Source organism: Ips typographus, linkage group LG4 (assembly GCF_016097725.1).
Source record: "Ips typographus isolate SLU linkage group LG4, UJ_Ityp_2.0, whole genome shotgun sequence".
Classification (NCBI taxonomy): Eukaryota; Metazoa; Arthropoda; class Insecta; order Coleoptera; family Curculionidae; genus Ips; species Ips typographus.
Genome location: NC_138425.1, coordinates 12,183,751 through 12,204,840, shown reverse-complemented (window position 1 = coordinate 12,204,840; position 21,090 = coordinate 12,183,751). Strand labels below are relative to the sequence as shown.

The following is a 21,090-nucleotide window of genomic DNA, read 5'->3' as shown; positions in this document are numbered from 1 at the left end:
TTCAGTAGCAAACTAAAAGTCAAATATCGCTCAATCCACTCCACTCACTTAATTTAGTTAATAATAAACCTCAACTTAAATTTGATTAGTCTCATTTGTTTTTAAACATCTTCTTCATAGCCAATCAGCTTGGCGCGGTTGCCGGCGCATCTCCTGGGGCACACATCTCCGTCGAGGATGGGGGGGTACAAAACTGTGAATATCAACTTTTTCGTATAAAGAATTCCCTCACTTCCTATAAAACCTTCCGGCTACGACTAATTTTCAGTTTTACCTGCCATTCTGTTATCGTGTAAGTAGGGTAGAAAAACGTTCGGTTAATTAATTAACTCGGGTTTTCGTATTCTTTTAATGTGTGTTTAAGAAATAAAAGCACACTGTTACTTTTACACTCAATTTTGTATTTTTTAGTCTGACAAAAAAAATTCCAGCATGCTTGTCCAATTGCTTCTCGTTTTGCTCTACACTATTTCCATGGTGAACACTTTCGAAGTGATAGAGGCTGGTTCATTGGGTAATGTGGACGAAAGAACCACTTTGAGGTGCCATAAACGTGAGTACGAGTACAAAGTGTCCCAAGTGGACAAGAATGGAAAAGTATGCTGGGACACGGTTAGGGTTGTTGCCTGTTGGGGTAGATGCGTTTCCAGTGAGGTAAGTTTGCTTACAAGGAAAACGTTGTATCATTAAAAAGTTTTACCATTATGACTAAAACTTTTAACAGACTTTAACATGATTGTATTTGATTGGTTACAGATTTCCGATTTTCAATTTCCTTACAAAAAATCTACTCATCCAGTCTGCGTCCACTATGGACGAAACAAAGCTTTTGTTAATTTAAGATACTGCGACGAGGGGGCACTACCATCTACAGCCAGGTGACAGGTAAAAATTTTCTCTTTAAAAACATTAATATTTCCATGATTTAGGTACGAATACTATGAAGCTGCGGACTGCAAATGCCAACAATGCTCCTCCATGGACACTAGTTGTGAGGGTTTGAGGTTCAGGTCGCAACATTCCGAATCTGGAGGATTTAAACGAATAGTCAAGGGAGATGACAGTTTAATTAAGTTTTATTAAAATTTTACTAATTTAACTGAGAGTAATAAAAAACGAGTTTGAATCTTGAGTTTGTTTTTTTTTAAACCTATTTTTTCAGGTGGGAAAAAATAGGTAAACAGAACAGTTATTTAGCATGTTCGTGCATATTCCACTATCATGAATTTAATGAGCTTTTTTGCGATGGTGCACTTAAGGTAAATGGGGAAGAAAACGGATCAAGAGGCCGTAATAATTTAACCCTGTTGATCCTGAAAGATGACATTAAAAACCACCCACAGTGACAAAAATGTATAAGCATGACATACCTCTAATATCCATTAATAATGAAGCCTCTCAAACCTTTGGGGTTTTATTATTTTCAACTAATTGCTTTTTTATGCTTTTGCACGATCATTAAGCAGTTGTGTTATAAATATTTATGTCTATAAATAATTATTATTCGTTAAATAAATTAGTTTACCGTTAAAAGGTTTTTCTTTCTTTCTATTATTCTTACTAGACACTTGGTTTATATTTTAAGTTTTAAAGGTCATACGTTCTATACAGAGCGATGAAGGTTAGGAGTTTTAGGAGCATATTTTGAGTTAAGCTATGGAAAGGGTATTCTTTAATTTAACACACCTTTTATAATTGAATCTAGTAAATGATGTATTGTAATTTTTGCTTGATAGCGTTCTAGATCAGCAAAAAAAGCACGTAATTCTTACCTTTTTACTATGCTAAACATTTGCTTCTTTTGGCACCTATGTTTTTCAAATTCTAGGCCTATATCGCCCTACATGCATTGGATTAAACATATATCGGGTGATCGATTCGAAAATAGAATTTAATAATACTGAAATTGTCATAAAATACGTTTTTGAACACTGAATGAATCAGGATTGTAAAATAAAAATAGAACAAGTGTAACAGGAATTTTACGACAAAAGGAAAATTAAATACTTTATTTTCTAGTATGTTTTCACTTTTACTTCAGTTCAACCATTTATAAAGACTGGTACTAAGGGATGCGGGTTTGCATTTTTGCAAATTTGACGGGAAGGATCAGAATTTGTTTTCTAAAACACCTATTTATGCAAATCTCTTGAAAATGTTCCATCAATATGATGAAAATTATAAAATCAAATTTCAATAAAACCAAAATATTACAGATTATAATTTTTTGACTTCTTGCATCAGTTTAAATACAATCATCATTAACTTTAGGCAAATACAGTCAAAAAGCAGTTATAGCATGATAATTTACATTTTTGCAACATCAAAACAACTGACTTTAATAGGTGTTAAAGACACGACGATGAATTAAACTTCAATGGTTCGTGAACTGAGTCGAAACGTTAAGTATCACTTATGCCAACTAGAAAAAACAATACTTTTATACGGGCCACGTCCAATAAAATCCTAAGGGACGTCGTGGGTTCGGAAAAATGACACGGGGGCGGTGGAGTGGCTCTTTGAAAAGCGGATAGGAGGGAGGAAGGAAAACGGGAAAACTTGAGCGTAAATTCGCAACTTTCATTCGAGCTTGCGACGCTTCACATCTTCAACAGCCACGTAAGTTTTTCACCAAATAAAATTCAAACTAAACCAGTTTTTAATTTGTAGAATGGTGGCTGTGTACCTTTTGTTTCTGGTTATGTTATTAGTCAATGGAACTCTCTTACCTGCAGTGACAGATGATAACTCGAACAAACCCGGCTGTTATAAAGTTGGTAAGGTCAAAAAACAATTAAAACAACAACAAATTCCAACAGATTTTTTTGTGAAGGTCACACGAGAAGAGTCAGCATCAGGGATTGCGTCTCGTTTGAAATAGTGACAAACGCTTGTCGTGGGTTCTGCGAAAGTTGGGCAATACCATCGGACCCATCCAACTTCCAAATCACCCAACCGGTCACCTCTATAGGCACTTGCTGCAACATTATGGAAACCGAACCCATCGAAGTGAAGGTGCTCTGCAAAAATGGTATTCGTACTTTTGTCTTTAAAAGTGCGGTAAATTGTGCTTGTTATCATTGCAAAAAAAATTAGTTAGATAGATTAGAATTTGGATTATGAAGTTAATATATTGTAAATAAAATCCACTGACTGACAATTTAGAAATGTATTAATCAATGTATCCTTAATAAAAATGTATATTTATTAATCTGATTTAGCTTTTAATCAAGTTTATTTTGGAGATATTTATACTCACTTAAATAACTTCCTAATCTGTAGAGCTCAAAATTCAGTTTAAGTATACAAATCCTACACCAGTAAAAACACACTAGTATTGTTTAGATCGCTCTATTAATACTATAATAAACATTCAATAACATCAGATTGATAGTAGAGTGACAAAATATACAATTAACTATAAGTAAAAAACCGATTTAAACTTTAAAACATTTTAACAATATCTCAGAGAAACATTATAGTCAGAAATATAAAAAACTATATAATATACAAAATTTAATTTGATAGAGTATACATATAAAGGAGACATTTAGAAAATATAACTTTATACTGGAGAGTAGTAAATAGTGACCGTGTTTTTCGATTAACCTCCTCTAGAGGTCATGATTCGTTTTTTAAAATTGGCCATATAACTTAATAGTTTTCCTATTCTAACACTTTTCTTAACTAGTCCAGGTTTACACGTAAAACACCTATTAGGTTACTTTCATAAGACAGTAAGTAGATACATAGAGTGAGCCAATTGCTTTTAGTCCCAATCTGTATTATTATTCTTCCAACCAATTTCAATAAAGAGGTTTCCTTTCAAATCAATATAGCAGTATAAATATCTATTAACTTTGTCGCATAGAAAATACCAGAAAGCGAGGTAAGCGACTTAAAATATAGAAACATTGGCCGATAATACATAGATGAGTCACAAAGAAGTAAAAGTCATTACAGAACACGATATAGTATACTATATTAATACTTTTGTAAAGGTTTAAATGGAAATTATGTTTGATATGTTTTTTAGTCTTGCAATAGGTAAATTCGTGAATAAATTCCATGGATTAATTAATAACATATAAAAAGTTTGATTGCCTGGCACGACGTCTCGTATTCTGTAATCACACACATACAAAAATACAATATAAAATATCCAAATCTCGGAGCTGCCTCACCGATTTCGGGCTAAAGCTATGTTAAGCAGGACGTGTGTTATATATAATATATTTTAGTACACAAATACATACATATAAATATAGTAGGCATCTACCAGTTTATATACGATAATTGACCAAATAAATATCACATTGAACATTCGTCGGGGGAGGTAACAATGTAAGAGAGACGGTTCAGAAGCTGAATTTACCTCGAACCTTAAAAAAGCCGAGGTCGTGACGGTTATGTATAATGGCTCCGAATCCCACGTAGTTTTCTAACAAAATGTGAGAGTGCAGGATGCGTGATTCGTAGTTTTTACCAATTTCGATGATTGTCTTGCAAAATGCTTCGATGAAGCTGTCCAAATCGTAAGTTCTTCGTAAGTGCTCTTCAGTACAATCTAGAATTCACATTTTATTGCAAAAAGTAAGAAAAAAAATTATTACTCACCTTTATGAAAGTACAAGGGATGATAGGTAAACGTCCATATGGGCAGATCTTCAGTGAAAGGATTCCATTTTGAAGATAACTTAATCGGTTTACCTTTTCCGAATAAGATGCGGATACCTTTCATGTTACGATCCCTAAAGAAAAAATTCAAAATTAATTCTAGAGAACATACAATTTTATGCATGCATACATAATGAGATACCACGCTAATTTTAGAAGAAAACGTTTTGAAGTTACTTATAAAGATTCTGCTTGTCATGATATGAAGCACCTAGCAAACCTATACTATTTATTTCTTAAGTTTTATGTGGAACTACTAATGCATCATCTATTGCAAGCCCAATTTGATCGCAATCTCATGCTAGAAAACTTTCAAATGCTGCTACTACTTAAAAAAAAAGTGTAGAAACACTGCATTGTGTGGTATAATACCTAGTGGGTGATGAAAATGATTGAGATTGCTGATTGTCGTTGGCTGACGGCTTAAAAAAGCAATTATCCAGCATGCTCGATATCCCGTCTGCCAATCCGTTAATTTTTCTGCATATAAAAAAAATTGAAAAAATACACCAGATCAAACGGCTATAATACTGATTCTATGGATAATCTAAAGTACATAATGACGTGGAGCACTTACGGTATCAAGGAGCCACTGGGATATCTGAGATCACCTATGATGATGGCCTCGATGTCCTCCAGAGGCAGTTTCTTGTAGCTGAGCCGTTTCAGGGCGATAAAGTCGTATTTTACTACCAGAAGTACTCGGGGGGTTAGTAAAACTAAACGTTCCTTATCTGTGTCCCAGTGATTAATTCTAGAAAAATAAATTTAAGTTTAAGACAATGTCATTGAAACATAGGAAACTTACTGTGTGAGTAAAAACCACTGAATAACCGGACCTTCATTTTCAATGTCCAGAAACTCATTGGCGCATTCATTTGCAGCTTTTTCTGCCACTCCGTCTCTGTAAGTGAAGAAGCAATTGGCGTCCTGCTTGATAATCTCGATTCTGGGCTGCAAAGTTTGGTGGTGGTGCTGTAATTGCGGCGGTACCTCCTGCACTGGACTCGGTTCCTTTGGCTTTGTACTCCATAAAGTTTCCGAAACTATGTTAGAAACATAAAATTGTTTAGGGTAGCTACTTAAACAATTAGCTAACTTACTTAAGCTGAATATTGTAGGAAAATAAAATCCCGTTTGTACGGACATATTCTCTGGCTATGCTAGTCATACTGATTAAAAGCGAAAACTGATAAAATCGGTTTAACAAATACCTAGTTGGGACAAAAGCAATAAAAGCTCTTATCAATTAGTCAGTAATAAAGAATAGTGGCGTGTAGAGAACATAAACAAAGACGTGTTGCACGCCTCTCCCACTACCTTCCGCAATCAACAAGCGACCTACTTATTGATTTTTTTTTTACCAACTAAAAAGCAAATAACTTACTTTTAGTGGAAATTGACGATAAGGGCAAAGGAAGACTGCTCCAGTAACATCCGCTATTGCTGGCGGTACTATCAGTTTTGCTGATTGTGCCCTTGCTGTCCCTGAAATTCTCCCGGAGCCCTGATGATCCGGCCGACTGTTGCTCGTTGGCCTTGTTGATTCGCAAAGTTCCGCCCTTAAACTCTTCGTGCACTTCCTCCTCCAACGACATGGTTTTCATTTATGATTGTTCGGGCGTCGGTTAAGGGTTTAATAACTAAAGGTCCGAAAGAGCAATTTGCAACCTGTTTGTGTTAGAATTGTTTCGTTTTGTGCGATTTTAGTTCTTATCTCACTTGACAGAGGGTTAATTTAATAACAGAAATCAGCTGGCAGCGGGGTTGGTATTGATTTATCAAAATGTCGGTGTTGCCAGAACCTGAATGAAATATAGTTATATTAGTCAAATGCCATCATATCTACCCTTGTTTTGTTATGCATAACGAAACAGAAAAACCACAAAAATCCGATCAAATACTCGTTTACTTCGTACACGTACAGTATCCACATTATACTACTTAAAACACTAAATTAACTTATCTAATTCGACTAAAGCACAAAACAATATTGGCACATAACGCGTATTCCGAACAAAACTAAATAATATAAACTTTACAAAAAAATCACTATCTGTACAGGCGAAAAAACACAACCAACTAGGGTTTGTTGTTTTTCGAAATATTGTGCGACGTCCAGTTTAAGGACGTCTTCCACGAATTCGAGAGGGCCTCGTCGAATTTAGCTTTGAAATGCTCCAGAGCCTCGTCGTCAGTCTTGGACAGGACCTGCAGGATTTAATCCAATAACAATGATATTCAACATAAAAAAAATTAAACCCACCAAAGTTTCCCGTAAATACTGTAGGTCTTTTTCGGAACTGAGTTCCGGCAAACCGGTTGATATCATCATTGCAAACAGTGACAATATCAAGTTGCCGTGTTTGCGTAAAATCATAAAAGCCTTCTCGCAATACTCCTGGAAAATCATAAATTCCAGAGGATTGGAAGACTGGTCTTTCTGACCTTTATTGATCACGTAAACAAAATCGTGAGTCAGCACGAACGGCACTCGTTCACGTTTAATACCGAATTTCTCCTTGAAGTGTCCCAGAATGTGACCAAAGTCGATGTGGAACAACTAAAATACAAACAGTGACACCTATATTCAATTACAGAGAAATAACCTCACCTGACCGGTTCGTTTTATCATTATATTGTCCGGATGACGATCAGCTATACCCAAAACGTAAGTGGCCACGCAATAACCGGCACAGGACATTGTAAACTCCTCGATGGCCTTTGCCAAGGCTTTTTCAGTCGGATTGTAGTCTTTTAACCAAGCTACACATAAGAAATGTTGTAAAATTGTTGAAGTTCGTGTTGATCATAAAACTTACTGAGTATGGAGTCTTTTTTGAAGCATGATACCAGCGCTACGCCTTTCTCCTTTTGGATATTTGCGATAGTTTCGGCGTTCAACACCACTTGAATCATTCCCACTCGGTGTTCCAGAGATATGCAATTGTAGGGGTTCATCCTAAAAATGTCAAAACAGTTTATTTGATGTGTCTCAGAATACGTTTCTCCCGGAAGATTAGGTTAAGTTCAGTTCAGTCTGTACTTTTCTTGAAATGTATAGAAAAGTAATTAAAGATTTGAGAATTAAATTGGAAAAATACAATAACAAAAAGTATGATAACTCTTTGTATTTATTTAAGCTCAATCTTACCTGAGATCTAATCCTTCACTTTTCCATAACCTATCCATGATTTTCAACATTTGCAGTGTGAGCATGTCTTGCCGCAGATCATCTCCGTTCTTAAATATGACGTAAACGTCCTCACCGTACCTGTCCGAATTCTCGTAAACAATCCAAAGTGGTTTCATTTTACTGTCCATCACTCTACACTCCTCCACCCTACAATTATTGTTTAAAGACAATAAAGTTAACAAAAACTGAATGTAAACATCGTACTTGATCTGGCTGCATCGATAACTAGGATCCAAAGGGCTGCGCACCGAATCCTTGTCATCGTTATTACTTAGACATTCCTTCAAAACGCTTTTTGCCTTCTCCTTGTCTCTCCTGCTACGCACCATTTCGCTACACTTTTTCAACTTCTCTACCGATTTGAGCTGGTGTTGTAGTACAGGGATGTGCTCCTGACTGCCTCGACAGTATGCCTCTAGTATCAGTCCGAAACGAACCGAAACTGACCCCATTTGCATTTCAGATCTGTAAAATTACCACTTCAACTAACATTGTAACTTGTAATACTGGTTTACACACCTTAAGTGCCAGAACAAAAAATGTCCAATCCTCTGATTGGTCAAAGCTCGTTGTAACAAAAATATAACCAAATCACACTCGAGGTACAGCTCGTGTTTGATGGCCTGCACCAGCTGAAGTAAATACAGCAGAATGTCCTCGTCGCTGTAAAAATCAAAATGAAGGGACACGTCGCAAACTGGAATTAAATCAGTTGTACCTAACATCATTAAGACATTTGACAGCAAAACGGCGCACTTCTTGGTCAGCATAAGCGTAATCAAGCAACTCCAACGATTTTTCAACCGGAAGGGGCGGCCATTGAACGACCAAGTCCACGGCTTGGCTCACTTCCTCGCGTTTGTCCCAATCTATGCACTGAAGCAGTTTGGGAAAGATACCGGGCATTTGGCGCTTCCAAACCAGCCGATATCGCCACAGTTTTTTACGATCCTTCGATTGTATACAATCAAAACATTTGACAAATCCTCAAATAGTGGGCTACCAACCTGATCGTGCAGATCGTAAAAATTCTCCACGTCGTGGATCAGTCTTCTACAAATGTCGTCCGTTTCGGGGTCGATCGATTCTGGCGGTTTTGCTTCTTGTTCCACATCCCAAGCAAATTCCAACATCGAATTAATACTAGGATATACGATTGTTTCGTCACGACGAAAACTACGTAGAAACAAGAAAATGCATGAAAAAGTAGAAAACTGATTGTAATAAAAACACATGTTAATAGAAGTTTCTATGAGGTACTAATTTGAGGTTTATGGAACTTTGAAAATGGTTCTAGAGGCCTTTGGCAATTTAAAACAGTAATGGGAGGGTTTAAGACACTTGTAGAGGCTTCTGACACATTTTAAAAGGTTTCTAGAGCATTTAGAGCTTTATGAAGCTTTCAAAATGGTCCTAGAGGCCTCTGGCACTTTTTAGAAAGTTCTCAGTAGAATTTAGAGGGTCTGACATATTCTAAATGGTCTTAGCGGCCTTTGGAAATTTAAAACAATTCTAGAAAGGTTTAAAACACTTGCAGAACCCTGTGCCACTTTTAAGAAGGCCGTAGATGATTTCTTCTTTTTCACTATCATTCACCTGACCGGCATTTAGGACACAAAAGTGCTCTATTGAAGATTCACGCTGTTTATTTACAAAATCGTCAAAACAATCTCACATTTATTGAACCATCAAACTGCCAATAATCAGTATATATTATAATAGCTATTTATGTATCAAGGGCGTTAGAGAGAACATAATGTCCTGAAGGCTGAAACAGCCAATGGGCCTATGGCCCAAGGGATAGGTTTCGGCCTGATCGACTTTATATTCTCCCTAACGCCTGTAGTGCATACAATGTTTTATGTTTCACCTAATTCAGCAATTATTTACTGTTTCTGGCATTAAACAGTTAGGTATACCTATACCGTTATGTTGTTTAGTGTTTATTTTACCTGAATGATGTGACTTTCATAGTTCTGTCAATCAGTGAAAATGGCAAAAGCTGAATGAAGTTTTAGAAAATATAAAGGAAAATGCAGCAAAAGGTAATGAAAATTTGCCTAAAAGGCAAGAGCACCCTAAGATAGGAAATACATAGTTTTTCTGGCATGGAAGATGAAAAATTCCATTGCTAATATATTAAAAAAGTTTCAGGGCGTTATAAACGGGCGCCCATAATGCCCTCAGGTTGTTATGAACACTATAATCTACACCGTTTCCAAGGTATTATTTGTTCATAATGTATAGGTGAAACATAAAACATATTATTCGATCTTTGCCTAGTGAAATGAGATAAGCGATATGACGTAACAGTTAGAACTCACTGAACTAGTGAACTAGGCTCTCTTAAAAAAAAAACGAAATTTTCCCTTTCCCAACCAACCTTTTTGGTGTGATGAGTAAAAAAATCCCAACCACAGAAAATAATACGTGATAAAGCAGTATAGCTAATGTCTTTAAAACATAGGAATATACAAATAAAAAGTAAAAAATTGAAAATACCTTAAAATACGTTTAAAATTCATCTAATGTTTTTATAAGTTGATTAGTATAGTTATGCAAATATGATATTTGACACAAAAAAAAAACAAAATTAAACTCACCTACTAAATACCACAGTCAAAGCAGTGGAACATTCAGTGTTGGGGTTGCTAACCACAGTCCCTAAGGGGTGCAACACTTCATCAGACAGTATATCTTCCGCGTAAGTCCACATGTAAAGTGTCATGGCACCTACGCGCAGCTGTCCTTTAAAATCGTATACTGACGTATTAGCCCAAGCAATTGGGTTAATTTGATTCTCCTAAAAAATTATACAATTTTAAAATACTACACTGATTTAAACACTGAACAAACCTTAGCCGCATCCTTTGGTCGTCTAGATTTAGTACCTTTACTCGGCTTGTTCACTTCATAGATTACAAAACACAATTTAGCATTCCTTGGGATGTTGCACACCTGTATGTCGAATTCGATAGGAACATTGAAATTTACTTCACACTTATCTGAAAGGGGTTTTTCTTCAGTCTTTAGAGGCTGACACAGTGGTTTTCCACCGTGAAACAATCCCACCTGAATACCGACCTACAATTTCAAACCGGACCAATCAAATTAATTCAATACTGTTAGTGACAACGTACTTCTGGAGCTCTTTTAGTATCACAGTTCACTTTACTCGCAGTGCTTAAAGTCACCACGTAATTATCCATAATATCCCATGAAGATTTGGTACTTTTCTTTTTTCTTAGTGTGTTGCTTGAGTTTGACGAATCCGTTCTCGTTTTTCTAACATCAAAACTGTCCAAATATTCGTAGTCAGTGTGTACGACTGTACAAATCATCAAAACGTTACACTCAATCAAATAAAATCAGAAGTTTGGGGTTACCTGGAACTTTATCAACGTGAACCATCAACAACGACGGTGTTACATGATCAGAAATACAGTCCTGTATATATTGATACTGATTCAAGGGGAAGTCCTTCAATAAATACTCATCACGGCCGCACACCTTTAGCACATAATTACAGGGCTGTTCATGAGTAAGTTTTAAAGTTTGTGCTTTTTTGAGCAAGCTTTTTTCAACCAGCTCTAATGGTTTTAACATAGGAGGCACGCTGAATTGAAATGAGCTCTGTAGAATCTACAAAACACTTTAGTTTTCTCACAAATTTTCAGCTTGACCGTCACATACTTCTTGGTTTTTAATACGATCATTATCCGTCGATCCATTCTCATAAACGCACTTGACCTCAACTCGAATATGAGAATTACTCTCATATTTAATTAATAAGGAGCTAGTAACTTCAGACATTCGAGGAGGAAATTGATACCACAATTTCTCCTGCCAAGTGCTTCTACTTCGGTCTTTGGCAATCCTTTCACCCATTTTTTTCATGTTGAATCGGAAATCGTTAATTTCCGAACTGTTATACGCGTCAAAGTCTTGCAGCCCTAAACCATTGAGAGACCACAAATAAAAGAAATTCTTCTAAGGACTACCAAGTGAAACCGACCTTTTCCGATTAAATGACCGATAGTGACGTTAAAAGAGTGGTCTACGGAGTTTAAAGTGCATTCTGACACAATCAGAACACCCCCAGTTGGTCTGATGTCACATAATTTCCTACACTCATCATTTAACTCTTCATGCTCTGCCATAGAATTGACGATTTTAAAGAGATATTGGGATGTGTCGGCCTGTAGTTTGCCAAATAGAGGGAATTTGGAGGCTTCCTCCCATAGATCCTGTTGAACACAGATTTAGGTAATGGAGTATCATATAGTAGAGTAGATCAAATGAGGACATATGTGGTTGACTGTAGGCAAAAATAGAAAAAAATAAGTAGAAATATAGAGTAGATATTTAATCTTTGACACCACTAATCACTATTCATAATAAAATTCTCCAAAATATAATAATTAGAAATCACTTTCTAATTTATAAAAAATCATTTTGCAACACTTTCATTGAACATTAGGTCAGCTGTGACCTGCATATAGAAAGATTAGTAAATTTATTTTAAGCAGTAGCACCCTACATATTTCTAACTCAGCTCCTCTTAATGAGTAAGGTTTGAGTAACAAAAAAAAACATTTAAAGTACTGAGATTCAGGTATAATATGACTATGATGCCACAATTGGTGTAGGTACAAAGTTGGGGACAATCTTTACAGTAATCTTAACAATTCAACCACTAATCAGCATAAAAAACACAGTACAACCACATAAATCACCTTTACTGATTAGGTTGTGGGGCAAGCTATCAATAAAGCAAATATTTGATAGATTTAATTTGCCACAGTTTGTATAATCTTTATTTTGTCTACTAGGAAATCAAGAAAGTTTCATTGAACCATATCCCTTCAATTGAGGTTATCCCTGTAGTTCAAGGTTGTATATTATATTGCTATTGCAAGTAAAAACTTGAAAAGCATTTGGTTGACACTAAAACATTACAATTTTGCTAAATTAAAGCTACTATATCTGTAATAAACTATTGGTTGGTAAAGTTGTAACTCTTATAAACTGAAACAAAGTCTTTAAAAAGTTTACCTCTTTAATGTCTCCCAATGTAGCATTGTGGTTGACTTTGAGCAATACCATAATACCATTTGGTAGAAAACAACTGAGCTCAACCATAGGATTCTCTGAGAGCTCATCCCAGAAATCTGGCATGTACTCAGCCGGTATGGGTACCATGGCGTTATTCTGACCACTCAACCCACTTATTTCAGAATCAGAACCATAACTCATTTGGGGGGTGTATGTTTGGCAACGGCTACATTATTGTTGATAAAAGTCTGCCCTTCTGGTCACTACACATTCACGCCTCGTTCACGACTACCAATCAATATTTGAGAATCGCATGCGTTTTCTTGAACAAATTAAAATGTATCCAACACCGCAAAATGCTAACTTTTAGTTTAAATATCAGTATGTAAACGAGTATTTTGGGAAAAACCTCCTTAAACCAAAAAACCTTCACATCAAAACAACATTCGTCATTAATGATGGTCCACAAAGAGCAATGTTGCCAGATTTAGCAAACACTCTCATTAAACGTTGAGTTGGTAAATCCAAATCTACTTAATTGGTAAAGGAAACCCTATTTAAATTGGTACTGGCTTTACTTAAGTACAAGTACAACATTATTTTTATCTGTAATAATAGCAAAAAATGTTTGAAACCAGAAAATATTTTTATAAGTTAGATAAACACAACAAAGTTGTGGCAATGCCGCGAGTTATGATTTTATGTATTGACGTTTAACGACGATTTTGGCAGAAGACAGAGGCAAGCCTCCATGTTGGGTTTACCAAAAAATTGACAAGTTGGTGAACGTAAATATCCTGTTTAATGTTTACCACTAAATAATTAGTAAAATAGTTACAAGTTTTCAATATTCGCAATTTAATAATTAGTCAATTATGAAGAAATATTGTACACTCCTTATAGCCGCTGAGTTTTCTGAGATCATTAAAAAAATATGGATTTTTTTTTAATTGGAACATATTTTGATTTGCACTATATTTTCGTACCATCAGTACTTCTTTTAACTTTGGATATTAAAAAAATGCTACTAAACCACGTTTATTCTTTTCTTCATCAATCTTTGACAATGATCACGTGATTTCTCCTCTCATAGAACGTCTATAAACATGTGGACAAATTTGACAGTACAGTAAGTTGCATAAATGTTTATTGTTATTTACTTTTTCCAGGTTTATTTATTTGGGCATGTATTCTTTCTTATGCTTATAGAATTCATTTAGCAACTGCCTTTACTAAAGGCGTATTTTGTCGAAAGTACTAACCTGAGTTTTAAGCTGTAGTAACATAGGCCATCTTGTTTTATCAGAATGAGTTAAAATGAGATAGACATTGTAAACACTCTAGTAAACACTGATGCCAAAATACGTTAGTTTTAACTTTTTTTGCATTTATGACGTATTAGCTGTCACTTGTCAAAATATCCAAAATGGCCGTCACTTTTAGTAGTACACTTTTTCAAAATACGGATGTGTAAATGGCGCTCATTCATCTGTTTGTATAACACAATTGTGTCTAAAAAACGTCATCATTATTAATCATCATTATAAGAGAATTTATTGCGTTAATAAGCCCGAAAATAATTATAACTAACTGTGATAATAACGAATATAAATCAACTTTTTACTTTTCCCATCTGTATTTTTCTTCCTCCTTGGTGCGTAACTTAATCGAAACTGTCTCGCAAAAGAGCTTCAATCCATACCCTCCCCCTGCAATTTAAGGGCCAAAATGGCACTTGAAAACTTGTTCGGCCACGTGAAAAGCATATTTTGATACCAGCTTAACGAAATTACGTCGAAAACGAACTTAGTGGAGCGTTAACGTGAAATTTAAGGGGATCTACATGGAGACTTCCTTTGACCTACATATCGAAAACGAACCTGTCCGATATAAAACAGTGACAATTTCTTATTTAATTTTCAGCTTAATTCGAGCTTCGATGCCGGGGGTGGTTAATTTCTAGCTCGTAATTAAAAGAGTAATCTAGCAGTTTATCCTGGAGCTTTACAGAAAAGTAAAAAAAACAGAGAACCTATCGGGGGGTGAACGAAATAACAGTTGGTTGCTGCTTGTTGAGCAGATTAATTCGATAGGATCATCTTAATTTCGATAGAAGTTTAAATTAAACTTGGATCCCTGGCTATAAACTCTGATGTTTATATGCGTCTCTCAATGAGTTTAAAAGTCAATTAAAAAATACACTCTGATCTATTTGAAAGTTGAATTTATTTACTCTTTTTTTTATTTACATTAGAAGATAAATAAAATTTATACATTCATCTGGCAAGGGTATAAAACATTGAGATTTATTTTACAGTGAAGTGCTACAGGTAGACGAAAATATAATTTTAAAACACTTTGGCTATTTATTTACAAAAGGATCGTCAAGATATGTCATTTTAATTGAAATGTACTTACAAATATGGAGGAACTCTTAGCAAAACAAAATACTGGGAGATATAGGCCGTTGTTTAAAGCACTACAACCTCTAAGAAACAAACTTATTTCATGGTAATCGTTGTTTTATAATGGGGAGAAACTAAAAATAAGAGTGAAACAGGCTTACAAAATATACATATCACATATTAGTTTAAAGCTAGAAGAGAAGAAGGAAACCAGCTTGAAGTTGATTAGTCTCTGGTATTGGCAGTTTGTAATTTGTCAAGAAAAACTGAAAGCTACTTTTTTTGACCAATCATTGTACTCGCTGTGTTTGATATCAATTAAAAATCTCAATCTCCATTCACTGCGATTTATGTCGTCTCGATGTGTTATGACGGATCACAAGAAAAGAAAAACGCGACAGAACAGTTTAGGATGCCCTGTAATCAATCACATTCTAATATAATACAGGTTTGCCAAAAAGGGCCTCTAATATTTTTTATTCACATTTCGGTCTAATATCAGATGAATGTGAATGATGAATGAATTTAAAATAGCCCCGATTCGAATTAAAACGGTCATTTACCTGATTGGATATTAATTCGTATGCGAGTTTTAATGAAGATAATTTCAAATTCAAGCTGGTGAGCACACAGAAAAAGCCAATTTAGGTAGTTTAGAGTTCATCTACTTTGAGAAGACAAATCATTTTTGGTCGTTTATTACATTATGTACATTTTAGTTCAGTCAATTCCAGCAGAACTGAATGGGACAGCTAATTTAACAAGTAAACCAAATTAAGTGTCCCATTATTCCAAACCACCAACTAAATTTTTCTAATTTACATGTAGTATTTACAGTTTCACACCAAATTAATCAGTCTCCTAAACCATGGTGTCCTGAAGATGGTCGTAATCCTGTCAAATGTCGCTGACCTCATCGCCCAAAACGTCGGCGGCTGAATTCACCCTCGTTTGCCTCACCGAGTCACAACTCATATGTTCGCTCGAAAACTCGCCGAAAGAACCGTTTCGTCTCGCGTTCACCACCAAAGTTTTGGTACCGTAATCGGTAACGTATTTTTCGTTATTTAGGGACACCGATTGGTACCCGCACTTGCACCAATCCGGGTATCGTGCGGTTAAGATCCGCTTGAACGCTTCGCGGAATTCCGTGTTGAAGATCGAGTAAATAATCGGATTGAAAGCGGAATTTGAGTAGCCCAACCAGGTCAAAATCTTGAAGGTAATGTCTGGAATGCAGGTTTTACAGAAAGCCGCCACTATGTTGATACAGAAGAACGGTACCTGAAGTCAAAAGTCAATTAACGCAAAGAAGAAAATTAGAACCACACTAAGGACTTACCCAACATATCAAAAAAACTCCCATTATTATACCAACAGTGACGGCAGCCTTATGGTCGCTAACGTGGTAGGGAGAGCTCTGATGGTTGTGCAGATGGATATGTAACGCTTTGTTCTTCTGGTGCTTAATACTTTTCTTCTTCGACGTGGAATTTGGAATGTCGATGGGCCTGGTGATTGCTCTGATGCTCTTCACGTGCTTTTGGGCGTAACAGTACAATCTACAGTAGATACCTAAAAAGGTATTTTTACTTTTATTCTCAAGTAGTTTCGTCTTTATTTTTGGTACATTTGGTGAGTATAAATAATAGAGTGATCCCCATTTCATGTTACTGTCATAGATATATCAAATTTGAAAATGTATTAAAAGCAGTAAGGGGAGCCATTGCTTTTTTCCCTGATAGATTAAAACCGTAAAACTGCACGAAACGGCTCTGCAGAGCGCAGTTTTCGTTTCCTATGAGATTTATTTTATCTGCTTTTGCCCATATGTTGTTATTCCGAAAGTTTTGATTTACTGTATGATTTCTTTCACAATGTGTGTTAATACGATACACCTTTTATTAAGCGTGTCTGTAAAGTTTACTATGTAATTAGAAGAGACACTCGCTGCTAAATTGCCTAATCGAAAAACTTATTACCCCAGGGGGAGTTCAAGCGTAAGTTTCCCACGAAATGTATTTGCCTATATAGTCAGATTAATGGCACTGTAACCTGGATAATCCGAAGTGGCAGATCGTATTTATCAACACAGTTTCTAGTTGCAAACATAAAACATCATTGGAAATTCCGCATCGTTCGTTAACCGGTTTCGACACGTAAAAGAAAAACTGCTTATGGCTTTCGTTTCAGCTGGAATTCCATCAATTTCCGGGACATGAATGTGCATGACCCGTTTGAATTCATGCTTCACGTCATTCGAGTTTGATGCTGGAATGCATGGATGTTCATGTTATATAGAACACGGTCTAGTAGTAATAATTAATTATTTATCGATTGACAATTATACTACTTACTCTATATCAATTGTTAACACCACTTCTGTATGGAAAATTATTTTGATGATATAATGGAGAATGAATTTTAGCGTCAGCAGATTATACTAGTTAACGATAATGTGATTGGTTTGATTTTGTTTGAATTTTAAAAAGAAGCTGCTTTTCAGTTTATTGCGTTACGTCCAGTGAAAAGATTAAAAAGTTTCTGCTAATTATTTGCTGGCGTTCGTTAAAAAGGGATTTTTAGGGTAAACGAGCCGTGACGCAAAAGTACAAATCGCTCCCGGAGGAAGTTCCTTTTGAATAGCGCTTAAATTTTGTTTCTTTTTATCCAGAGCAGCCGTTTGGAAAAATAACAAGATTACATAAAACATCACAATTAATTGAGTTGCTTAATCAATAATGAAAGATTGAATCAAATCAGAAATGAAGACGTTTACTTTGAGGCATTAGTGCTTTAAAGTAACATTAAACAATAGTTGAACTTATATCATGCAGAACTAATATTGACTTTTAGGTGTAATATTTCTTGACTTATACTCACCTAACATGACAATACATGGAAAATAAAAGGATATGCAACTAGAGACGACCGCATACGTTGGGGTAAGATCGAGGGCGCAGGTGGGGTAGTTTTGGCCGCCCGATTCAATGACGAAGGGTTGAGGGGGTCGGTGCAACCCCAACATAATGGGCACGAAGGAGATGAGCCCAGCCAGAAGCCATATCGTGGCGATTGTTGCCAAAGCCACTCGTCTGGTCACCCAACGTCCATATCTGAAAATAACAATCCTGGATTATGTTCTCTTTTCCTAAATTGTTTAGTCTCGGCCTTTTCTATTCATAATTTGTCGTCATATGATACACCCTTATTAAATTCTGTTGGAAAAGCAACATTTTTTCTACGTAGCTTTTAATTAGCCGAATCTAATTAACCAGCAACTGACGCGCAAAATAATTCGGTCGTTTATTTCATGCAAACAATGACACTGAATTCGGAATCAGCCGGAAATATATGGTTAGAATGTTCTCTTTCCGGTTTCGTCCGTTACATTCGCCCGTTAAATTCGTTAATGCCAATTTACTACCTTTTTCCATATGTTGGGGTAGTAAGAAGAATGGTATCAATAATTGTAGCTGTTGGCAATTTATGGTCGGGATTTATACAAAGAATTTTTTATTAAGAATCAAGTAGTTTGTTAAATAAAGACCCTATTTACAGTCATATTGAAAATTAAAGTTCAGACTGTAATTCACAGGCTAAATTTATGTTAAACGTAATCCTTGTTGTTGTCTGGTCAAATTAATTTTTCCTCCATATGACCTCATTTCGCAGTTTTTCAGCTTTGTTTCGCAAATCATTAATAATTTAACTGAATCTCCCTAAACTGAGATGGTTTAAACGAGCCTAATAAACAAAAGTGTAAATCGCCTAAGGAAATTCAAAGCATCGCTTTGAATAATGTTTTACCAGACCTTTTTCATTCTGAAGTATTGTGTGAGGGTAAAATTTACTTTTTAAAGTGGTCGTCTCTTTTTTGCCTCGCATAAAAGGGGTTTGAGATCATTGTTTACTCTCACTTTAGCTACTTTTGCAACCCCACTCGGTATTCAGCTTGCGTATTTTTCAATAAGAACCTCCAGTCTGCAAAACTTTTAAATGAAATCATAATTAGAGCATTAAGAATCAGGTCGAAAGAGAGGGTCCTGAAAACTTCTTAGTTCGCTAATTCGCGTTTAGCAGAGGGAGTCTTGCATTTAAAATTTTAATGGAAAACATTTCGCCTGAAAAGGTGTAGAATTGTCGTTTTATGTTTTCAAACAAAAAAAATACCTGGAACTGATCATCAATCAATTTTCTAAACAATACATTTTCGTGGGAATGGAGGGAAGAAGATTAATTGGGGTTTTTGCCATACATTTTAAACCATCGCATATTTTTTGACACACTTTGCTTTTTGACGCTAAATTACTCCCTTATTTGACAAGTTACGTCAAAATGTCCTAGAAAGCAAAGGATAGGGCAGATTTTAAGCTTTCCAAAAATCCCCACATTAGTTGATTGATCATACCGTTTGGCCGCTAGAGGACGTTAAATTTCCTTCACATATTTTTTGACAACTACTAAAACATACATAAATACCTGGAACTGATCATCAATCAATTTTCAATTTCTAAACAATAAATTTTCGTGGGAATGGAGGGAAGAAGATTAATTGGGGTTTTCGCAATAAATTTTAAACCGTTTGCCTTTCATTCGGATTAAGTTTTTCGACCAAATTGAATGGGATTAGGTGTTATCGAGGCCGATTCGCGAAACTCCTGTTGACAAACGCGCCCATAAATTAGACGGCCCTGGTCGCAATCAACTAACCGAATTAACAACAGCACGGTCTGTTTGTAAAGTTTATAGATCGTTATATCCGTAACTAGAACCGGAATTCGTTTGACTAGGAAATGGAAAGCAATATTGGTGTTTTAATTAAATGCTAAGAATTCAAATTAATCAGAAATTAGCAGGCAGCAGAGGTTGCTATAGTTATGGATCTAAGAAACTAATTAAATGTTGTATAATGGGTTGAGTTGATAAGGATAATTGTGAAATGTCTGCTACATGCAGTAGCGAATTTGCAATTATTAAGGCAAACTTGCAAATGCTAAAATCTAAAATACACTCATTTGCATGTTTCCTCTTTCGTACATTAATCTCAAACATCTTCTTTCTAAGAAATGTATGAACCGGAAATGTCAACATAGATTAAGTGCCCACACACACATATGCATAAACTAGTTAACATTTACCTTTAGAAGCATCTTTAGCACCTTTCCGGTTGTTTATTCAAGAGAATTTATTTTAACCTCGAAGGATTTGTCAAGGATTTCTTCCGTTTCCTTCTCGCATTTTGGTGGCATTAAATCGGAAAAGAGAATTTTCACGGGAAAAGCTTAAAGTGCGCTTTTGTTTCCTTAATAAATACTTACAGCTGCCTCGGTAATATTTAGTGCACCTTCTAAAATGTATATGACACGTAAACGAAATTTCAACGCGTTATTAAATTAAGAGGTTGACAACAATGAAAAAAAAAGAGCTAATGGGATTCAAGAAACGGGAAGACCTCTCGCATTGTTTTGTTTATGCCTTTAACGTGTCTGAAATAAATTGGAGACGCTTTCGGTGTTTGCTTAGGGGGCGCACGTGAGCCCCTTTTAGGTGACACTTTTTGTAAATCCCTCGTCTTATTGTGGGCGTGAGCGTGGGATCATATTTTTGGATAGGTCACATAAAGTACATTTTATAGGAATTTGTATCTAATTTAAGTTGATTGGTAATGCATCAGAGCACCGCCCTCTGTACAAGAAAGCCAAGAAGGTGCATGCCAAAAATTCCAATATGGCCGAAATATGGGATTGACAGTTT

At 35.7% G+C, this 21,090-nt stretch overlaps 5 protein-coding genes across 9 annotated transcripts in view; 2 read left to right on the top strand and 3 right to left on the bottom strand.

Annotated features, from left to right (window-relative positions):
- The first annotated feature begins 26 nt into the window (after positions 1-26).
- Gpb5 (Glycoprotein hormone beta 5) lies at positions 27-1,132 on the top strand. 2 transcript variants are annotated; one of them, XM_081977142.1, is made up of 4 exons: positions 27-292; positions 412-654; positions 757-878; positions 930-1,132. In XM_081977142.1, exons 2-4 carry the CDS (start codon positions 433-435, stop codon positions 1,081-1,083), a joined length of 498 nt encoding a protein of 165 aa, XP_081833268.1. In that variant the 5' UTR covers positions 27-292; positions 412-432; the 3' UTR covers positions 1,084-1,132. The 2 variants fall into 2 exon arrangements, with proteins under 2 accessions (XP_081833268.1, XP_081833269.1); XM_081977143.1 differs by having other exon boundaries at positions 286-353.
- A 1,362-nt stretch (positions 1,133-2,494) lies between these two features.
- Positions 2,495-3,211, top strand: Gpa2 (Glycoprotein hormone alpha 2). Its single transcript, XM_081977168.1, has 3 exons — positions 2,495-2,619; positions 2,671-2,777; positions 2,834-3,211. The coding sequence occupies exons 2-3, from the start codon at positions 2,672-2,674 to the stop codon at positions 3,094-3,096; spliced, it is 369 nt and encodes a 122-aa protein (XP_081833294.1). The 5' UTR covers positions 2,495-2,619; position 2,671; the 3' UTR covers positions 3,097-3,211.
- Positions 3,212-4,217: 1,006 nt separating this feature from the next.
- On the bottom strand, positions 4,218-6,434 carry LOC145727548 (tumor protein p63-regulated gene 1 protein-like). 3 transcript variants are annotated; one of them, XM_081977165.1, is made up of 6 exons: positions 6,065-6,434; positions 5,486-5,723; positions 5,255-5,431; positions 5,050-5,157; positions 4,618-4,751; positions 4,218-4,567 (listed from the first exon to the last, which is right to left on the bottom strand). In XM_081977165.1, the coding sequence occupies exons 1-6, from the start codon at positions 6,282-6,284 to the stop codon at positions 4,359-4,361; spliced, it is 1,086 nt and encodes a 361-aa protein (XP_081833291.1). In that variant the 5' UTR covers positions 6,285-6,434; the 3' UTR covers positions 4,218-4,358. The 3 variants fall into 3 exon arrangements, with proteins under 3 accessions (XP_081833291.1, XP_081833293.1, XP_081833292.1); XM_081977167.1 differs by lacking the exon at positions 6,065-6,434 and adding an exon at positions 5,781-5,916; XM_081977166.1 differs by lacking the exon at positions 5,050-5,157.
- Positions 6,435-6,568: 134 nt separating this feature from the next.
- Positions 6,569-13,392, bottom strand: Pi3K92E (phosphatidylinositol 3-kinase 92E). Its single transcript, XM_081977164.1, has 16 exons — positions 12,929-13,392; positions 11,889-12,120; positions 11,567-11,826; positions 11,260-11,515; positions 11,014-11,201; positions 10,730-10,957; positions 10,477-10,676; positions 8,881-9,049; positions 8,592-8,824; positions 8,393-8,536; positions 8,078-8,338; positions 7,832-8,020; positions 7,500-7,639; positions 7,292-7,443; positions 6,944-7,240; positions 6,569-6,888 (listed from the first exon to the last, which is right to left on the bottom strand). Exons 1-16 carry the CDS (start codon positions 13,127-13,129, stop codon positions 6,760-6,762), a joined length of 3,279 nt encoding a protein of 1,092 aa, XP_081833290.1. The 5' UTR covers positions 13,130-13,392; the 3' UTR covers positions 6,569-6,759.
- A 2,623-nt stretch (positions 13,393-16,015) lies between these two features.
- LOC145727459 (dopamine receptor 1-like) overlaps positions 16,016-21,090 on the bottom strand; it is a 55,898-nt gene continuing 50,823 nt past the window's right edge. For both annotated transcript variants that reach the window (XM_081977023.1, XM_081977024.1), the window contains 3 exons: positions 18,217-18,449; positions 16,676-16,908; positions 16,016-16,617 (listed from right to left, as the gene is read on the bottom strand). In XM_081977023.1, the coding sequence (XP_081833149.1) occupies positions 16,231-16,617; positions 16,676-16,908; positions 18,217-18,449 (853 nt within the window). In that variant the 3' untranslated portion in view covers positions 16,016-16,230. The remainder of the gene's footprint in view (positions 16,618-16,675; positions 16,909-18,216; positions 18,450-21,090) is intronic.

Excerpts from the sequence above, each read along its gene's own strand:
- Gpb5 (XM_081977142.1), top strand. The coding sequence starts at position 433 with ATGCTTGTCCAATTGCTTCTCGTTTTGCTCTACACTATTTCCATGGTG. Across the intron at positions 655-756 it reads GTAGATGCGTTTCCAGTGAG|ATTTCCGATTTTCAATTTCC; the intron begins GTAAGTTTGCTT and ends GATTGGTTACAG. Across the intron at positions 879-929 it reads GCACTACCATCTACAGCCAG|GTACGAATACTATGAAGCTG; the intron begins GTGACAGGTAAA and ends TCCATGATTTAG.
- LOC145727548 (XM_081977165.1), bottom strand. The coding sequence starts at position 6,284 with ATGAAAACCATGTCGTTGGAGGAGGAAGTGCACGAAGAGTTTAAGGGC. Across the intron at positions 5,724-6,064 it reads ATCGTCAATTTCCACTAAAA|TTTCGGAAACTTTATGGAGT; the intron begins GTAAGTTATTTG and ends TTTCTAACATAG. Across the intron at positions 4,568-4,617 it reads TCCCTTGTACTTTCATAAAG|ATTGTACTGAAGAGCACTTA; the intron begins GTGAGTAATAAT and ends TGTGAATTCTAG.
- Pi3K92E (XM_081977164.1), bottom strand. The coding sequence starts at position 13,129 with ATGAGTTATGGTTCTGATTCTGAAATAAGTGGGTTGAGTGGTCAGAAT. Across the intron at positions 11,516-11,566 it reads ATCGTATTAAAAACCAAGAA|ATTCTACAGAGCTCATTTCA; the intron begins GTATGTGACGGT and ends AGTGTTTTGTAG. Across the intron at positions 10,677-10,729 it reads GACCAAAGGATGCGGCTAAG|GAGAATCAAATTAACCCAAT; the intron begins GTTTGTTCAGTG and ends ATAATTTTTTAG.
- Gpa2 (XM_081977168.1), top strand. The coding sequence starts at position 2,672 with ATGGTGGCTGTGTACCTTTTGTTTCTGGTTATGTTATTAGTCAATGGA. Across the intron at positions 2,778-2,833 it reads ACCCGGCTGTTATAAAGTTG|GTCACACGAGAAGAGTCAGC; the intron begins GTAAGGTCAAAA and ends TTTTTTGTGAAG.